The sequence below is a fragment of the Pangasianodon hypophthalmus genome, chromosome 24, assembly GCF_027358585.1.
Source record: "Pangasianodon hypophthalmus isolate fPanHyp1 chromosome 24, fPanHyp1.pri, whole genome shotgun sequence".
NCBI classification, from domain to species: Eukaryota; Metazoa; Chordata; class Actinopteri; order Siluriformes; family Pangasiidae; genus Pangasianodon; species Pangasianodon hypophthalmus.
Window position 1 is genome coordinate 6,958,898 of NC_069733.1, and position 20,067 is coordinate 6,978,964.

The 20,067-nt window shown below is 40.0% G+C and overlaps 1 protein-coding gene and 1 long non-coding RNA gene across 4 annotated transcripts; one reads left to right on the forward strand and one right to left on the reverse strand.

The window, feature by feature from the left end:
• Positions 1 to 3,215: 3,215 nt before the first annotated feature.
• Positions 3,216 to 15,298, reverse strand: LOC113537000 (uncharacterized). Of its 3 annotated transcripts, none has more exons than XR_004577103.2 (4): positions 15,155 to 15,298; positions 10,998 to 11,194; positions 5,763 to 5,795; positions 3,216 to 4,474 (listed from the first exon to the last, which is right to left on the reverse strand). It is a non-coding gene; the product is annotated as an uncharacterized LOC113537000 (long non-coding RNA). The 3 variants fall into 3 exon arrangements; XR_004577102.2 differs by lacking the exon at positions 15,155 to 15,298 and adding an exon at positions 11,613 to 12,503; XR_004577101.2 differs by lacking the exon at positions 15,155 to 15,298 and having other exon boundaries at positions 10,998 to 12,498.
• Positions 12,686 to 20,053, forward strand: nr2f1a (nuclear receptor subfamily 2, group F, member 1a). Its single transcript, XM_026931265.3, has 3 exons — positions 12,686 to 14,012; positions 15,296 to 15,823; positions 18,889 to 20,053. The coding sequence occupies exons 1-3, from the start codon at positions 13,580 to 13,582 to the stop codon at positions 19,161 to 19,163; spliced, it is 1,236 nt and encodes a 411-aa protein (XP_026787066.1). The 5' UTR covers positions 12,686 to 13,579; the 3' UTR covers positions 19,164 to 20,053.
• The last annotated feature ends 14 nt before the right edge of the window (positions 20,054 to 20,067 follow it).

Sequence of the window (20,067 nt, forward strand, 5' to 3'; positions counted from 1 at the left end):
TTATTAAAAAAATGAAACCAATTTACAGTGCAATTTATACTGTACAGATTGTCCTTATATAACTATTTTCCATATATAGAGTTTGTAAAATATATTCCAACAAACTAAATATGAATAATGTGTATGTGTATAATAATGCAGAGAATTCATAGCCTTTAGCAAGTTGTCTCAGTTTATTTGAAACATTGTCATCCACCAAGAATGATTGTAGAAGAAGGGAACGTCATTTTATGGATGTTGTATGCATCTCATCTCTCTTTAGCAGTGACACAGCAGCTGATACATCAAAGCCTTCAGCCGCTCCCATGAAACAGTTTTTCTCAGCGTACCAACAAGGTACATAACAAAACATGACAAAATGATTTTTTTCCTCACCATGCTTGTTTCTCTTGGATCCCATTAAATTTCTTGTAGCATTTTCACCTTTAGAATTGCTTTTTTAGTTTCCAACACTGCAGCTATTCACCTATTCCTTGTGAATTGCAGTCAACCTATTTCAGTATTTGAGGCTAGAAAAAGAAGGGGAAAAGGAAAAAGTAAACCCCTTGCCTGGCTGCCCCTCCCCTTAACAATACTAGCTTTTTCATAACAGAGACTTGGGCTGCAGCTCAAGCACTGTGATTAAGATAAGCCGACCAGAGCTGGACAATTACCTGACGACTAACCTTTTCTGGAGCCACTTAAGGATGTAAGAACCCCTGAGAACCATTGTTTTCCCTGAGTGGAACACGGCACTTGACAGCAGCAGCCTGGTGAGCGAGAAGCCAGCGGCTAGCAATATCATGTTTGAGATTACCTGATCCTCCGACAACATCAGAGCTGAAGGACTTCGGTCCATCAGAGGGAAATAGAGATCGCTGGATTGAAGGAAGAAATGACTTGGGCTTAGTTTTCATATATTTGTCCTGGAGGGTTTTTTTCTGTGAACAAATGCAGTGTATTTGCAAAGTTTAGCATGTGATTTACAATATATGTTGTAAATACAGAATTAGCATGTTACTATGCTAAATATTTATTTACAAAATATACTGTAAATTTAGTGTAAGATCAAGGACCCCTTTAACTGGAAAATATTTTCCATGAACACAATCCAACGATTCAAATATTAGCCTCATTATTTTAAAGTTAACAATAATATTCTGCCTATTTCTAGGAGCCATAGAGCTTTTTATTCCTGAACTTTCCGCATCAGAACACAGTAGGTCCAAATTGTCATTATTTATAGGCATATGTGGTTTTGAGTCATTTAGGTTTAAATTAAATCCATTCAATTCAAATGACCAGTCATATTGGCTAATAACTATAATAACTGTAAGAACTCAAAAATATAACTTTGATAAAGGTTGTGATTTTTGGCACTGTATTAAATAAAAATTAAAACACAACCCCCCCTGGCTGTGCTTCATGTACAACACTTTGACAACCACTGCACTAAACTTTCTGAAATGATCAGTTTAGTTCAACTTTTGTTCCAAATCCTTTGACACACTGAATATTCAACCTTAAGTAAACCTTTAATGTTGTATTCATCTATTATGTAGAATTTACTTTCCTGTCATTATTTTCAAATGTGTAAGATTACAGCAAATAATTTAAGATTTGTAATGTTACTTGGAGTCAACCCTCAGCTGTGTGTGTGTGTTTCCAGGTCCCTGAGGGAGCACATGGGGAGCCCTGGCCAGAGCACTACAAACACTCTGATCCTCTGCCCAGGTCTGCCACACAGCAACCACATCCTTCCAGGCAGCCCACTCATACGTAGACCTCCATTCACAGGGATTCCTGCCATATGATACATTTAGTGCTCTGTTAAGTTTACAGAGAGTGAAATACCTATTACCAGTAGTTATCAGTAGTGAATATAATTTAGTGAAAGTTTAAAACATAGTAAAAGACAGAGTAGCTGCTTGTCTGAGTCATCATGAGATGGAAAACCAGGATTAACCTGAAAAGTCAGACAGACGATCATTACCAATCCATCCTGAGTCGAAAACTGTAAGTATTCCAGACTTCCAGGCTTTGTTCAAACATAGCCCAAGCCTCCTCATGAGGTTCATGCCCATTGTGAGGCCTTCAGAATCTAGCGCCTCTCCACTTCTGCTCGTGACATGAAGTCAGGGGTTATTTGCTGCTATTTTTACAAGAAACGGGTTGATTTGTCTTAGGCCATTACCGTCTATTACGGTTGGGAGTCTCCGGGAAGGAGGTGGGAAGCGGCAAACGCTGGCTTTCTGCCTAAAGAGAAATCAATGAAACAAATTAATCCTTCGCAGGCTGCGGTGACACTGTAATCCATCATTCAGAGGCGCTTTTACACACCGAATCAGAGAGTCTGGGCTCAGGGAGAAAGCCCCGAGGGACAGGGCTCACACAACACACTCTGGCACAACACACACACACACACACACACAGACTTACAAGGCAAGATCTACACAAGGCTAGACACACAGTAAAGGCAGCTGCCACACAGCTGCAACCCCATAGTCCTGTGTGTGAACACAGACGGATGAAAGACAGATTATAAATACAGCTACCGCATGATACAGGACATAATCCTGTATCCAGTAAGTCTTGTGTCTACTGGGCTGTGTCCTCAAAAAGGCAGGACATTGGGATTTGCTGTTTACTTATTCACACTGTACAAAAAACAGGTATGACAGAAAAGATTTATAGGAGAGTCCACTAAAGAGGAGGGGAATACAGAAGGAGAAAGAGAAAGAGAGAGGGGAATCACAGTGGGGGTGGGCATTGAAAACAGCGATCTCTTTTCCACCCACCATCACCTCACCATGTGGTGTTGCATTGTTCATGTGGCAGCACATTCACGCACATTGTTCCAATATTCAGACCCTCTGTTGCATGCGAGCATTCCCATGGCTTCTCCTGCAGCCTGCTGAAAAGGGCAGGTGTCATCACCCACAAAATTAGGGCTGTGGTCCCCTCATCACCACGAATGGTTAAAAGCTTAGCTATGCTCCTATACAAAGGTTATGCCCATAGACACCCCACCCCACCCCATAAAAAATCCAGTAATACATGCCACATTGTTGCCAGCCAATAAGAAATTCATAACTACACACATGATCGGGCCACGTGATCCGCAAAGGGAAGCATCTTGGTCCTTTGAGAGCTGTACACAATAATGCCCTCGATAAACCATGTGATATCAGACAAAGGGAGACTCCAGAATTGAGAAAAAAGGAAACGACAAGATGTACATGCTTGTGGTCAATTTATTTCATTCAAATACATGATGTTTCCTTCAGCAGTGTCCTGTACAAATACACTAAAGGATTAGTCACAGTAACAATTTGTGGAGATTAACAATACACTGTATATCTGCTTTCATGCCAGTTGTAATCTCAGGTGTATATGGTGTTCACCTGTGCTCTCAAAAATTGTAACAGACATGCCCAAAGCAAGGAAAGGGTGCTAACCTATAAATAAGTAATACAGAACCAGGGGACAGACATTAATTTCCTTGTCATCCTAATAGGGGGTGCCACTTACCTTTAACCATGCTCTGATAGATGAAGAGGCATAGCTTTTGTTCATGCTGGCACGGCTGAGTCACAAATACCTAGAAGGGAAAGTGCACGACACAACGAGGGACCAAGTGGTATCATACTCGTTCTCTGTGCTCTGTCAGACATGACATTAGCATCAAATGATAACAGTGAACATTAAGTAAGCCAATTATCATTTTGTAATATGAGGAGATATTTAGCAGCCACATACTGTGCAGTCATGATTAGGATAATAAAAGACGTGGCTGAATTAATTTATCTTTATTCTTACTTACTTGCTTTTCCCTTTTTTTAATTTTCTTTCTTCTTCTTTTATTTTTTCTTTCTTCTTTCCATCTCCTTTATGTTTGTTGACTTTTTCTTTTGCCTTTGTGTTTTATCAAAATTATTAAAGTCAGTGGGTTTACTGCTAAATTCAGTTACTATGTATAAAACTTTCTATGTAAGCTTACATAGAAACTATACAGAAAAACATTTACTGCGTTGGTATGTACATACAATCAGAAAGAAAATCTCGTTGGCAAATCAGTGCAAATGAATTTATCTTTCCCTGTTACACATGAGAGAACTGATGTCAGCATACACTTGTGTCAACATACACTTGTGTACTTTCTATATATACATTTATATAAAAGTACTGCTGCAATCCAGCTGTAACAGTATATACATGCTCAGTATTTACATTATAGTTGTTTATTTAGTTTATGTATCTCTACACAGGTATTCAAGACACTTAATGTACATTTCCCAAAACAATGCAGTTGTTATGCAAGAAGCCCGGGAAGAACACAACTGTGAATACATTTTGTGGTTTTTTTTATTATTATTCAACATGAAATTAAAGTTGTAATGCATGTTTCGGACAGGGAGAATTATAAAGCTTGCCTAGAGGAATGTGTGTGTTTAGGAATGACTGCTGCATTCTTTCCTCCTCAGATCTGATAGAGCTGATAGAGAGAGGTGAAAGAGGACACACACATTGTACAGTGTGAGAGAAGGACAGAGCATAAACAGAGATGTAGGCAAAGCACTTCCTGTGTTTGTTTTTCAGTGCGTGTGCCTGTACTGGTACTTAATATGGTTCTTTAAGGGGTTCTTTTGTATCGCTAAGGGTTCTCAGCTTCCAAAAGGTTTTAGTTCGGATAGGGAATGAGTCCCAAACTGTTCCAAAAGAGTTTCACGTTAATGGTTTCCTTAGAGGAAAGGACTCATAAAGGTTCTATATTTTACCTTTTTTGTGAATGTATGTGCACTCTTACGCTGTCTGGCATTTTAACATTATTAAACCACTTTGAGCCCCAATTTTATGACCTAAGCGTATATTCTGCTGGAAGAATGTCAGAGATGGCAGACAGATAAAACAGATCATTTAGAGAGTACAAGTAGAGCTTTTACAAAGCAGTGACTCACAAGAGTGACACACTATTTACAATCATTCCCATTCAAACATAATTAACATATGTCTTAGCAAGCATTTTTGAGTTCATGTTATTGTTATAAACAATATAATCCTAGCTATTGATTGTGTTAACGAGGTCAGTGCATTTTCATAACAAACAAACAGCGACTAACAGAGCTGTCATTAAGCCATGTGACCACAGCTTTCCATATCCATGCTGAAGAACACACTGAAATGAGAGGCAGGAACAGAACGTATGGGTGGACACACATGCTTTCATGAACAAATTCCATCATCTGCCTGCCAGATGCGAAGAATGACAGAAAGTGTGTCCAAAAGCCCACACTTAGTCAGTCGCTTTGTCAAAAAATGACATTTCAGCATGGCAGTAATGATGAGGGACGATTTCACTCAAATACTGACAAGATGGACAAAGATGGAAAACTGACATTCTCAACTGCCCCTCTCAATCCGTAGACATTCAGTGGTTAAGACCAATGCAAGAGCATCAAGACAGTCCTACCTGACAAGACTGAGCCTGGCTTTTTTCAGTCATTGCAGTAACATTGTGGTGATATATATAAACTCTAATACAATTCAAATAAACAAAGTATACACACAGAAATGTTATACAGCAGACAATACTTTTATGTAATTCAATTACGCTCTTCTATATAAGTCACCAGGTGAAAATTAGTCCTCGCTTTGTAGAAATGGATGAGAAATATAGCCGCCCCAGGGCAAAAATCTCCTATACTGCATAAACAGCGGTATTATGTTGCTGATATTATTATGATATTATTGCACTGTGTGTGGGCATGTGTGTATAGACATACCTGCAGCTGCTCAAGTTTCACTGTTAGCCAAACCTGTCAGGAAATCGGAACAACTTATTAACACACATAAATAGTTACCTGTGCTATTCATCACACACACACACACACATACACACACATATGCACTCTTACATTAAAGTCTTTTTTAAAGCTATAATATTTAATCAATTCAAGCATGTAAAAATTCCAGATTCAAAATGGACAGTCATTTCATAGATGAAATTGTTGATGTGAGAATGAGAGAATGGTTGGCATATGACTTATCGTTATTTAGACATTGGATTTCGGCGGATTTGTCTTTCATCCGTTCGACTCTCAAACCTGCCTTTCTGATGTAGTGAGTCAGTTCTGTGACTGCAATGTGTGTGTATATATGTGCTTGTGTAGGTGTGTGTGGAAGGGACACGAAGAACAAAGCATGCACACATTTACAATACAGAATTAATTTATAACATGCATCATATGTGAGATATTGCTGTTAGATTAAAAAAAAAAAAAGTTTCCATAAGCCAGCTACTTTAAGAAAGCGGTGATTAATTTCACACCGTTCTTGATGTTGGGTTATAATACAAGTGCTCTTTTTCCAGTTCCTTCACAGGTACAGTAGCCAAATGATATAACTGAGGGCAACTGCTTCCACCAAGTACCAGGACACACCAAATCACTTCCCTAATCACTTCTTCTCTGCTACACCGGGTTTAAAAACAGAGAAACAAGACATTTTCTACCCTCATGCATTTGGCAACATCTTAGTGCACTACCACACACACACATCCACAGCTATCCCAAAATCCCCAACACTGCTCCCTCTCTAGGTAAGTATTAAAATACTTAAAGCTACTTATTAATTATTTTTTCAATATTATATGTAATTAATAATACATATACTAATAATCAGAATAATCTTAATTGCAGTGAGTGTATGTTATATATGTTTGTCATGTACGAAAGATTAACAATATGTTCTGTCACACTGGCCTATAAAATGGACTTGCTTAATTGCTGTGTGTGTGTGTGTGTGTGTGTGTGTGTGTGTGTGTGTGTGTGTGTGTGGACATAACGTTGTCAAACATGCCACAAACTCACTTCCAACTCCTCACGAAAGCACGTGTGGCTGTACATACTGTGTGTGTGTGTGTGTTTTATAAGTAACTCTAATTATAAACTATGCTCTGTGTAAGCAGTGGGACAAAACCCTTTTTCTTCCTCTCTAAACAGTACATTGCTTTCATTTTTAAAAGTGCTCATCTCATTTTTTTTTTTTTTAAGAAATGAAGGCTGGCTCAGGCAGACCAAATTCCAATTAAGTGCCTGCTGAGTGTTGGTTTAAGTCCACCATTATGGAGATGTGCTGTGTCTCACCAGAGAGAGCGCGTTTCTCCAGCTAAATCCTGTCTTCCAGCTTTCTCCACCCGTTTTAAGTGATCAGTACAGTAGAAATGCGCGGTTCACATTTGCGCGGGTTTTGCAGTTAAACCGCCGCAAATATGCTGAAAATAAGCGCTGCTCACTGACTCCCAACACTTTTACCTCTTCTCTGTAATCTCCTGACATTATTAGCACCATACACCAGGAAGTGTCAAAGCATGGCTAGGTTTTAGACTATAATACGCTGTTAAATTCATCGCTTTATCCAGTCATGCGTGATGTGTCGATTATTGCTGATTACTGGAGAAATGATGAATGCTGGTTCCTGTAAATGAGCATGCTCTTTAAGTATGGAGATGTAAAAGTGAATTGTGAAAGCTATTCTAAGTCCCAGCAAAGCATTTGCTCTTTGCTACCCCTCGGCGAACTTCACGCATCCTGTCCATGTCTCAAAGTTTCAAACTTCCATGTTCACATTGCGCAGTCTCGTGCACATTGCGCAGTCTGGTGCACATGTGTCCTTGGTTTTGTTTCCTTTCTTTTTTCGGTGAACCTCAGAGGTGTAACATAGCCTAATTTGTTGTGGGTCCAGGCTTGTTTTTAACTCCGAGCGAATTTCTATGATCTCGGTCTCTGAGTGCATCCAACGCAATTAGCACATGTGCTCTAAATAGATGATGGTTTGTGCGCAATAAAGCCATTACCTTCCTCCAGCACTAAACTGACAGGCGAGCTCACCATGCACGCGCTCCTGCCACAAGTTACTTTCATAAAGAAATAAAGAAATAAACTTCCACTTCCTGTTTGCGTTTTGGACGTCTGAAAAATATGTATCAGGTTTACATTTATAGCATTTAGCATACGCCCTTTATCCTGAGTGAGTAGAAGAGGTGCTTTGCAGTCTCAAAAAAAAAATAATAATAAATGCTCATGCTAGTACAAATAGGTCAGGGTTTAAGAACACCATTAAGCTAGTTACTACAACACGAAGTTACAGCAACAATCGAGGGTGCAAAACAGCACTATTCTAGCAGGAAAGCACAATGCATAATATTTCCAGCCGCTGTTTATAGATTGCAACACAGTATATACATAACCTACTCAGTATATACATAACCTACTCAGTATATACATAACCTACTATATTCTAACAAGTACTGTGGTAGAGTTAGGAGTTGCAAAAAAATTATTTTGACGTATTATGACGATGATATTATTATTATTATTATTATTATTATTATTATCTTTTTTGATACAAAAATATACAAAAACTACAGTATTTATTTATTTATTTATTTATTTATCTATCTATATTTTATTAATTTTTATTAATACTGACTCTCTACTCGGACCTGCATTAGTTGTGAAAGTGTCCTTTGCTGCAGTCTGAGCGCCTCTGATACATGACTTTGGTCTACAGCGTGCACAGGCCCTGCATTCACCATAAAGATATTATCACTGAATAATTTCACAAAGTGATGCTTCTTGCTTGCGGCTGAACTAATTGCACTTTCTGCTTGTAATAACTGTGGGCTACTATTTGTTTCTTTAAAAAAAAAAAAAAAAAAAAAAAAAACATATGAAAAATAAAAACCCACAGGAGTGTGTTTGCTGTGAAGCAGCTCTCTGCACTCTTCAGTGTGGTGCAGGATGGAGACAGAGGCAGATATTCTGCACATCTCTCACGACTCTGCGTTCCATTAAGAGCGATTAGATGATGTCCATTGAAAGTTGCTGATCCAGAGAGAAAACGGCAGCGGATAAAAGGCGATTTCGAGTGACCTTTTCGTCCCTTTCACACCAATCTGAGCTCCTCAAATAGTTAGGGGATCAAATCGGACAAAAGCCCCCTCCTCTTCCCTTTCAGCTCCAAACTACTCAAAGCGACAAAACCCCTCCAACGGCTGTTGAGGGAAAAAGCAGCGAAGAGAAGCGTCCGAATAATTGGCGCACATTTATTTACAGCAAAATGGACCAATCTTTAGACTATTGTTTCTTATAGGCTGAGCGAGATATTCTGATCTATACGTGGTGAATTAATCAGGAAAGTGTATTTCCTGTAAATGGCATCTCATTTCAATCATTATAACTTATTAAAGTCAGTTCCAGTTCTATATTTCGACCAATAAATAATTTTAATTTTAATTGATCTCTCTATAAATATCAATATAATATATATTTTATTTGTGTATATTTAGAAATACATTGTGAATGTCTTGGGTGTGTTTAATAACAACTATACCAATAATCTGTAATACAGGCAGTCATATTTAGTTTATGTTCTGTTACTAATGTGTATGTAGTATAATTCTACTTTTATATTTTTCTATCATTAATGATCAAGCATATATTAAAAAGCTAAGTTTTTTTTTTTTGGTCACTATCTTCCTCTCTGGGGTTGTGGTGTAAATGAATAAAAAGAATATATGACAATGCAAATCATAGCAAACAAGATTTTTTTTTTTTTTTTTTTAATGTGCGTTTTAGTTGTTTTTCTGGGTGAGATATGGATATAATATTTTTGCCATGAAAGAAAAATGATCTTAAGAGGTTGCTTAGAACTCAAAATATATGTGGTTAATGTATTACTTTTTAGCCCTTTTTTGTACTGCAGGATGCCATCAAAAGTCCATGAAGTGTCTGCTGTGCCCTTAAAGAGCTTTACCTCACTAAGCAGAGTATATTTACTTTCGTGCTCACTTAGTAGGAGGTCACGATCAAATGTGGCATTTTATTACCTTAACAGCTCTTCCTAAAGAGCTAATGAATTTAGATGACATGCTGAAGAAAGAATGTGCATGTGTGGATTCTTTATAAAATACAGCACAATTTAGTTGAATATTCAGCCAGTAAGTGTATGAGGGTGGGTTTACTTGCATGTAAAGTATAGTATAAGTTCTTAGACTCTATTTTTTTTTAAATCAGCATTTTAATAAACACACAGACAAATCGTGGTATGCGTAAAGACTGGCAATAGATTGTAAATAAGTTCACTAAAATGATCATTTGTTTCACAAACATGATGGGACTATTAAAACTGTTTTACTTTGACCTGTTAATATAATTACTTTAACATACAATAGGCTAATACTAAATTATTACCTGTTCCAGCATTTAAACGCACTTAATGTTTCATTTTCTTAACATTAGCCTATATTTTGTTATTTTCTGCCTTTGTTTCATTTTCAGCCACTTCAGCTCAGATCGGCTATTTATTTATTAATTTATTTATAAATATTTACAGTATATCAACAGAGCAATGTTATTATTGAAAATGCCTGAAATTATTTTCCATCAATCTGCTTTTTACCAGTATATATATATATATATATATATATATATATATATATATATACACACACACACACACACACAGGCTAAGTGCTTTAAACACAACACCAGAGTGTAGCCTATTAATAAGCCACATCTTTGCAAACTTGCTGTTTCCTCAACTTTTCTTTCAGCTGGAAAACTCGATCGTTTAATTGTGCTTTTAAGCCGGTGACATTACAAACACACTGCTATTGATCTGCTCATTATGTGCTCAAACGAGCACAGGTGAGAGTTTCAAAAAGTGATTTTGCGCTCAGACGGTTAATCCAGCTCGCTAGGAATGGCTTGATGTTAGTAAGTAAAGTTAAGGGCATGGGGGAGAGCAAGCCCTGACTGATGCGCGCGGAGCAGCGCGCGGAGCAGCTCTGAGGTCGCAGCTTTCACCTGCACATGAGGCGGCAGCTTCACACTCAGTTCATGCTCCTAGTCTTTAACAGCGTCTTAACGGCGTCTTAACAGCGACACGACGATGGAGCGATTTTGCGACTCAGGTGCACTCAGTGATGTGATGTATCGAGGATTGAATTTACGTACCTGTGTGATAGGAGAGGAATTCCACGACACGCTGGAGTGCTGCAGTGTGTGTAGCGGCGTCTCTTTGCAGCGGTGTCCACTTCTCCCTCTTCTCCTCTCCTCTCCTCTCCTCTCTCGCTGTTCCCCTGCCTTCGCCTTGCGTTCCCATTCGCTGCCCCTCTCCCTCTCTCTCGCCTCTCCCTCGCTCTCTTCCCAGTCTGTGGAGTAAAATCTTGATGATACACTTACAGAAGTTTGCCCTTTGTCTGATTTAATCCCGTTCGTTTCACCTTTTTTTTTTCTTTTTTTTTTTTTTTTTTGCAGAGGACAGAGGGCAGCGCGGTGCGTTTGCAGAAGAGACGAGACGAGGGCAAACTCTGCGCAAACACTCTTTCACCAAACAGCCGCGTCGCGTGTTTTCATCCTCCTTAATGTCTAACTTCCGAAATCATGTTTCGCTCTAATCTGTCTGTACACACGCGTTTACGTCAGGTTTTATAGCTCATATCCTCTAAATATTGGTATTTACGCAATATAAGATCAGATCTCTTTAACCGATTCATTTAAAAAACAATGCTTCCGAACTAATAATCGCTCATTTCAAACTTGTGCCAAATGCTCTGAATAATTTCTTACCAAAGGCATTATCACTGAACTGAGTTGCCGGAAATCCAGTCAATGCTTTAAAAAAAATACATAAATAAAGCAATTTTCCCTAAATGCTAAAAATAAAAAAAAATTCTAAGCAATCTTTTGTAAAATACCCGCTAACAATAAATTATTCACTGCCATTTGCCTGTAATTGTCTAGCTACTGTACGCTAGATGGCAGCCCGATCCAGACATTATAAGCCTGTAAAGCCTGAAGTGAAGCGCGAGCTTCAGTATTCATGCACAAAAAAAGCCGGTTTGCTTTGCCATTACAGCAGGAACTTCCGCCCTTATTGGATCAATAAAACAACACCGGTAAACAATAACATTCAGAATCACCTTTTAAGTGTCAAAACATTAGGCTTCGCCCTCTGTGTCTAAGCTATCGACCTCAATTTTATTCCCTCTCTCCATCATGATATCGCATCCCATTATACAGACGCTGTACAGCGGCCAACCTGGCAGCAGCTCGCGCGCATCCCAGTACTTTTACTTGGTCTTTTGCACCGTTCACTGAGAACTACACGACGAATGCGTGCATTTTATTGTTGATCATCGGATCGATGTGATTTCCATGAACACTTGGTGATGGAATAAATAAGCGATGAAATGTTTGCTGGAGGAAGAGCGCTCACATATCGGGGCAGCCTACATTCGTAGCCTAATTAAGACTACAGCTTTGAACAAAAGCGTCCCAAAACTTTCCGGGGTTCGACTCGAGCCCCTTTCACCCCGCGCCACTATTTATTTCACATGCGTTCTGCTCGCCCTTAGCTTTTCACCCGGTCTAACCGGGGTTTCTTCCTCTTTAGCGACAATAGACGGTCCATTCTAATCGGGTTTCAAAGTAAATAGCGGCGCAGGGGCGAGCGCAATGGAAATCGCGCTTGTCAGACCCCCACTCCCTCCCCCCCCCCCCATCCCTCTATCCCTCTATCCCTCCTCCCCCCCCCCGCCTCCCCCCCTGTCGTAGGTAGCAAGGAGCGAGGACTCTAACCAATGGAGTGAAGGAGGCTTGGCTAACCTTAGCCTCCCATTTTCTCTCTCCCCCCTCCATGCAGGGTTCTGACCAGTCAGTCGCCTTTGATTATCAGTTGCCAGCAGCCCCTCTCTTGGCTCCTTGACACGAGCACCATATAAGGCGCAGCGATCTCCATAGAAACGTGTCAGTTTCAATAGTAGTGTCAAAGTTCACTATATACAGACATTCGCGCAGATCTCCGTTTCGGAAACGCTGCTCCACTGGTCCTCCCGTTAAAACGCATTCATTTTTGCTGGGGTCTCCTGCTTCTTGCATATTCTATTAGTTGTTTTTTTTCTCTCTCTCTCTCTTTATCCTCGCTCCGTTCCGACTGGAGAGGTGAAACTGCAATAGGCTCTCGGGCGACGTTGTTTTTCTGCTGGACCAGATGAGCTTTATTCATGAACATAGATAGAGAATTCCGCTCTTCAGTGTTTCCTTCTCTCCAACCACGAAGACGGAGAAAGGAGCGGAGAAGGGAGAAAAGAAGGGAATTTATTTCGCACCGCACTTTGGATCTCGGAGCCACCAGCGAGTTTTTGACATTTTTTATTTCGCCGTCAATGTGAAGAATATTTATTAAGATTATTTTAAGAAAACAAAAACTGATTTCCGTTACGTCTGGCTTCGCTTTCTCTACGCGACCGGGGCTCCCGAATGGCTGACTGCGAGCTACCTTGGAACTGGCCTCCCGATAACTGCATATCCTAATCGGGTGCCTTTTTCTGCGACTCTTCGCATGCTGTTTTGAATGCATCGACTGTTGTAGGTTTTTTGCTGTTTTTTCTTCTTCTTGTTCTTTTTTTTCTTCCTATGAGATTGACCGCTCCGGCTTGACTTCCGCGCTGCCGTTTCCGTCCGCGATTCTCCCCTTTGCAAGCTCCGACGTCCGAGCGACCGGTTCGCTTGAAAGCACTTTTCGGGCCCGAGATATGGCAATGGTAGTTAGCGTCTGGCGCGATCCGCAGGAAGACGTGGCCGGAGGAGCGGCGAGCGGCCCGAACCCCGCAGCGCAGCCGGCGAGGGAGCAGCAGCAGGCGGCGTCGGCGGCACCGCACACCCCGCAGACACCCAGCCAGCCGGGAGCGCCGTCCACCCCAGGCACGGCCGGGGACAAGAGCAGCCAGAACTCAGGCCAGAGCCAGCAGCACATCGAGTGCGTGGTTTGCGGAGACAAATCGAGCGGCAAGCACTATGGCCAGTTCACCTGCGAGGGATGCAAAAGTTTCTTCAAGCGGAGTGTCCGGAGGAACTTAACGTATACGTGCCGTGCCAACAGGAACTGTCCTATTGACCAGCACCATCGCAATCAGTGCCAATACTGTCGGCTCAAGAAGTGCTTAAAAGTGGGCATGCGGCGCGAAGGTGAATATTAAATTTTCTTAATGCAGCACACCACTGTCACATTCATCAGACAGTCTTACAGAACCGTGTTATGTAAAAAGATTGCACGCAGCACACAAGAAAGGGGAATTCAGATTTTTTTTTGTAATTTGACTGTCTGCTAAAGAGTGTCAGAAGAACCAAGACACATCCGTCACGCATGCACAACGGCTAGATAGGCACGCTACAGACAGAAAGCATTGTGTTTACTCAGTGTAATATCACGCAGCTTAGCCCATAGGCTAGATGCCTCCATTTCAAGTCAGTCAATTACACGAGATGTAAGTGCTATCCCTTAAGTCTTGGTGTGTGTGTGTGTGTGTGGTGTGTCTTATAGTAGAAGTGAGCATGGTGTAGTAACTGTGTATATATACACAATTTTATAGAGGCCTACTAACTCATGTACATAGAGAGCGCGGTTTGTATTATTATTGAAGGAAGTTGTAGTGTGTGTGTGTGTGTGTGTGTGTGTGTGTGTGTGTGTATGCTTAGAGGCCTGTCCCAGTCTCAAGCATATGAACAAAGCGGTATCAACTTCTTTGTACTGTACAACAAATGTATTTTTATCCGATTTAGTCTACTTTCTCGCTAATGTTAGATTTGGCGAATTTAATCTGAAATTCTTTCAACTGGGGAACATAATAGGCCATTTGTCCTCGGTCTATAGCTAAGCTAATTCAGACAGTTTGTCTCACACATCCAATGTAATGTTATAATTCCAAAATGTAGCCTATAATTCTTTGGCTTATGTTTCTGATAGTGTATTGAGATGTCGAGACTATAGCAGCACTGCAGAGAAGGCTATATTAGTGCGGAATACGATATGAGCAGTGCCTTTAAAAGCTATGTGTAAATCATCAAGGCTAACAATCAGTCATATAAATATTGCATTAAATATCAGCTTGTCGCTGTGTTGTGAGTTCGTGTGTGTGTATGGGAGTCCATGTATAGCTTTGTGTATAAACACATAAATGCAAAAACAGCATTAATATTTATAATCTTAGCTGAGGCTATATTTGACTCTATGAAGACTTCAAATACATCCCAGATTGTAAGTTTAAAAAAAAACTACTAGTATTTTTTTATAAACAAATGATGCAGTAAATACACTCCAGAACACTTACCATATGCCAGTTGTAAATACAGACGATTCAGAGGTAGGCTACTTTTTTTTTTTTTTTCTTTTTAAATAAACAAGCTTCCACACAAATGATGTTTCTCAGTTCTGGATGCACATTTCCTCTCTCTCTCTCTCTTTTCGTCAGCGGTTCAGCGAGGAAGGATGCCCCCAACCCAGCCGAACCCAGGCCAGTACGCGCTCACCAACGGGGACCCTCTGAACGGCCACTGTTACCTCTCCGGATACATCTCGCTACTGCTGCGTGCCGAGCCTTACCCCACGTCCCGGTACGGCAGCCAGTGCATGCAGCCCAATAATATCATGGGGATCGAGAACATCTGCGAGCTGGCGGCTCGCCTCCTCTTCAGTGCCGTGGAATGGGCGCGGAACATCCCTTTCTTTCCCGACCTGCAGATCACCGACCAGGTGTCACTTCTCAGACTCACATGGAGCGAGTTGTTCGTGCTAAACGCGGCGCAGTGCTCCATGCCGCTACACGTGGCGCCGTTGCTCGCCGCCGCCGGCCTGCACGCGTCGCCCATGTCCGCCGACCGCGTCGTGGCCTTCATGGATCACATTCGCATCTTCCAGGAGCAGGTCGAGAAGCTCAAGGCCCTGCACGTCGACTCGGCCGAGTACAGCTGCATCAAAGCCATCGTGCTCTTCACGTCAGGTGAGTGATGAGGCCTGCATACTGGAAGAGCAGAGAGAGGGGTAGAGAGTGGTTGTGCTGGACAAAACAAGGCCTACGAGGCCATGTAGGTTTGCAGGAAGGCGCTCGTGCTGGCTTGAGGTTTTGGGAGCAGTTTGGATTTTTGTACATAAATCAGAGTGAACGCATACATGTTGTACAACCCGCACTGGAAATTAATCCTAACTATTTCTACTTGTAATAATTTTAAATAGCAGGCTATAGTAAAGGGAGAGGATTTTGGAGGCGGATTAGGATTAGGTACATTATATATTAAACGGCACCCATGCGATCGTAAAGTATAATTCTAAAAAAACAATAATCTAGCCTACTTCTTCACACAGTAATTTACAAATGTTTCTTTTTTCATTCGTGATTTGCATTAAAGCACAGCTGTTAATACATTTTGAAGATGCATTTTAAAGATGCATGTAATTTTTCTTTGTATTTTCTGTACATCGATTGCTTATTCAGGATGGTGAAGGCGAATTGTTTGCGTTCTCACTGCTCAGAAATTCACATCCAGAGACGTCCATATTTAAAAATGAAAAAAAAAGGCATAAAAATCATAACCTGCATGAACACGTGTAGGCAAAACCAGTGTTTTGGTGAATATATCGCCAGTTTCAAAATCCACCATCACTACACGCAAGCTGTGATTAATTCCTGAAAATAATCAACATACTTTCCTTTAATGTTTATAAAATTACCTTTAAATTGATACAGTGTTCTTTTGTCATCTCTTTGCATGAGATTTATTTTTTTAAAAATGTATCTGAGGCAATCATTTTTAAATGGTAATTTTTAAAAATATATATATAAAAAGAAGAAAAATATAGGCTAATAAAAGATGAGGCTCTGAAGTGTTGTCGTGATGTATTATGCGTGCCTTATAATTGTAGATTTTGATTTGGGTCACAGAACCGAGCTTTGAACATTTAATGGTGGAATAGTTATTGCATAAAAAGGGACGATAAACACCAAGTAAGAAGCTCGACTCGTCTGTTTTGCCTTTTGCAAACCATGTTTTGATTGCCGGCCACAGCGGGCACACAGAGGAAATATTTCACTCCGTGCATTTAGCCAAACTGTCGCTTAGTGTCATTGACGTACAGTAGTTGATAAAAATGTCCTCTCACTGGGCACCACTATTATTTCTCGTGTCATCGCGTTTATTTCTAAGATGTTATGAATGACGCTAAGTTTTATAGTTTAACAGGCCCCGGGTCTCAGGGCATTGTGTAGCCTGACATAATTTCCAATAGCAGGCAGTGTTACTGATGTTTACTTTTTTTTTTTTTTGTGAAATTTATTTATTTATTTATCTATCTACCTATTTATTTATTTATTTATTTTCCTTTGGAATTCCACAAATATTTATATATATATTTATATATATATATACCAGGTATACTGTTAAGTGTGTGTTCAACTTTAATCTCCCTAGTAATGACGTCAGCCTGAATCTTAGTTACCATTAGTTACCATTCTGGCACAGTATTGCTCTTCATGGGGTCCAGGATTTTGTGCCCGGATCGTGCAACAAACGTGCACAGTATAAAAAGCATAAACTGAGTCGAGCTGGAGTGTATCTCTATTTATCTTAGCTTAAACTCGAACCTAGGAAAACAGCACGAGTCTATACTTCGTGTCAGATTGTGAAAGGTAGCCTAATGTCCCCTGGCCTGGTCTAATCCACACTTTCGACTAGTGTAAGATCATGAAATGCACAGCTATTAAGTGGTCAGTCTGAATTGTCATATTTTCTCCAGGAGGAGAAAGTGTCATATGTTCTCCAGTGTGTGTGTGTGTGTGTGTGTGTGTGTGTGTGTGTGTGGAGTCTTCCCAAGTTCAAACCATAAATTATAAACAAATGCGCTCTTACTTACACTTAAGTCTTTCGATTAATTGCACACTGTAGACCCACAGTCATGATATTTGTTCAGGCTGCCTGAGCCTGAGGTTTCATTAATCAGAGATTTTAGCCTGAACTTCCCAGTTCAAAAGTGTAAAAGGTCATACCGAAGTCCAGTGTAATTAGGATCAATCTCAGTAATGCTGTAGGTGGCATGCCATGCCTGTACAGTGCAATTCTTACATTTACAAATCAAGAGCATGCAAAATCTCTTTTGTTCAGCCGCCATATTGTCATACTACATATTAATTGGGCTCGTTGGATTGTGTACATTATGTCAGTCCTTGCTTAACTGAATTTAGCAGGCCATGTAACGTTTAATTATATATATATATATATATATATATATATATATATATATATATATATATATATATATATATTGTGTGTGTGTGTGTGTGTGTGTGTGTATGTATGTATGTATGTATGTATATAATATATATATATATATATATATATATATATATATATATATATATATATATATATATATAATGAATAAGTGACTAAGGCAGATAGGTGTACGGGATAGGGGGTGTTTCAGGACAGGAAATATATTTGTATTCGTGTTATGAGTTTTACCTGTTTTTACACAAATCTGAATGTCTAGTCGACTAAAAGCAGTGTAATAAATGTGTCTTCAGTGAGTTCGCCTTTGCCTGCTCCCCCATCCACAGCAGAGCACAAGCAAATAGGAAATAAATGACTCTATAGCATCTGGAAAGTAATTAGCTCGTAATTTCAGTTATTACCAGAGCCTGTGTCTTTCAAAAAATATGTGGCTAAGATATTTCCCTCATTTTATACAAAACATGGCCGCCTGCTTCCATGTTCTCCGTTAGGCCTTAAAACCGAGCTTTAACCCTGACACACTGATAAAGATACACAAGTCTTTGTTTGGTCTGATTTAAGAGTGAGGGATCTTCTATACTGTGCAGGCAACTCTTGGGGAATTGCGCAGCCGTGTTGTTTATTTATATGACAGACACACTCATGATGCATGATGGGGCTTGGGTTGGGGTTTTGTCAATAACAGCGCCGATGCTAAATAATAACCCAATCTCTCTCTCTCTCTTTCTCTCTCTCTCTTTTTTGTTTCTTTTCTGATGTTGATGCTGCTTGGTGCGCTCAGACGCTTGCGGCCTGTCGGATGCGGCCCACATTGAGAGCCTGCAGGAGAAGTCTCAGTGCGCTCTGGAGGAGTATGTGAGGAGCCAGTACCCGAACCAGCCGAGTCGCTTCGGCAAGCTGCTGCTGCGACTGCCCTCACTGCGCACCGTGTCCTCATCCGTCATCGAGCAGCTGTTCTTCGTTCGCTTGGTAGGTAAAACTCCAATTGAAACCCTCATCAGGGATATGTTGCTATCCGGGAGCAGCTTCAACTGGCCCTACATGTCCATTCAATGATCCCAGCGAGCGTGCGAAACAATAAAAACGCGAGAGACTAAAGGACCAAAACTCTACAACCCTCCTTTCAAGAAGACTATATCTATATCTATATATATATTAGAGGACCTCGTTTCTGATCACATTGGAAGACTTTCTTTCTTTTTTTTTTTTTGTCTTTTTTTTTCTTTTTTTTTTTTTTTTTTTTTTTTTGTTGGACCGAAATGGAATACGTAATGTACAAAGATAAAAGCCCTGGACTTAACTCCTATGTAAATCCATCGTCATCGTCAAGAACACTCTCCATTTTTGTAAAATACTAGTCTTTATTTTCCTTTTTTTTTGTAAGAAAAAAGAAAAATCAAAAACACAATACGTACAGATAAATTGAAGAACATCATATGCGCAGTAAAAATGAATCAAAACTTAGCGGGAAAGTAACGTTCCCAAGCAATTATAAGAAATGTCCTGTGTCTGTGTATCTCTGTTTTGTATTTTTTCTGGTTCTAAACCAGTTTTTTTCTGTGATTCTCTACTAATGATTTTGATATAACATTTTGCTTCTTATACTGAGTGCGATATATGTTGTTGAAGCTATGTTCTCCAAGAATTAAAATTGAAGTGACAATTTAAAACATAAAAAAAAAAATAAAGAAAATTTTAGACAAATAAGAAACAGTCTAATCGCTATGACAATATCACTGATGGTTGAACTTTCCCCCCAATTGATGCTCTATGGACATGCAACTGCGGCAAACCTGACCTCATGGACAATTGAAGGAGAGGACGCCTTGGTCGTGTGTGTGAGTGCGTGTGTTGAGTCAATCATCAGTCAAAGAGGAAAGACATGGAAAATTAAAAGCACTTTTAATATATCATTTTCAAAATACATTTTGTTTGTTTTGTCTTGATATTTTCGTTGTTT

What these genes read in the sequence shown, in the direction of transcription:
- nr2f1a (XM_026931265.3), top strand. Translation starts at nt 13,580, where the DNA reads ATGGCAATGGTAGTTAGCGTCTGGCGCGATCCGCAGGAAGACGTGGCC. An exon ending in AGTGGGCATGCGGCGCGAAG is followed by an intron (nt 14,013 to 15,295) that starts GTGAATATTAAA and finishes TCTTTTCGTCAG; the next exon opens with CGGTTCAGCGAGGAAGGATG. An exon ending in CATCGTGCTCTTCACGTCAG is followed by an intron (nt 15,824 to 18,888) that starts GTGAGTGATGAG and finishes TGGTGCGCTCAG; the next exon opens with ACGCTTGCGGCCTGTCGGAT.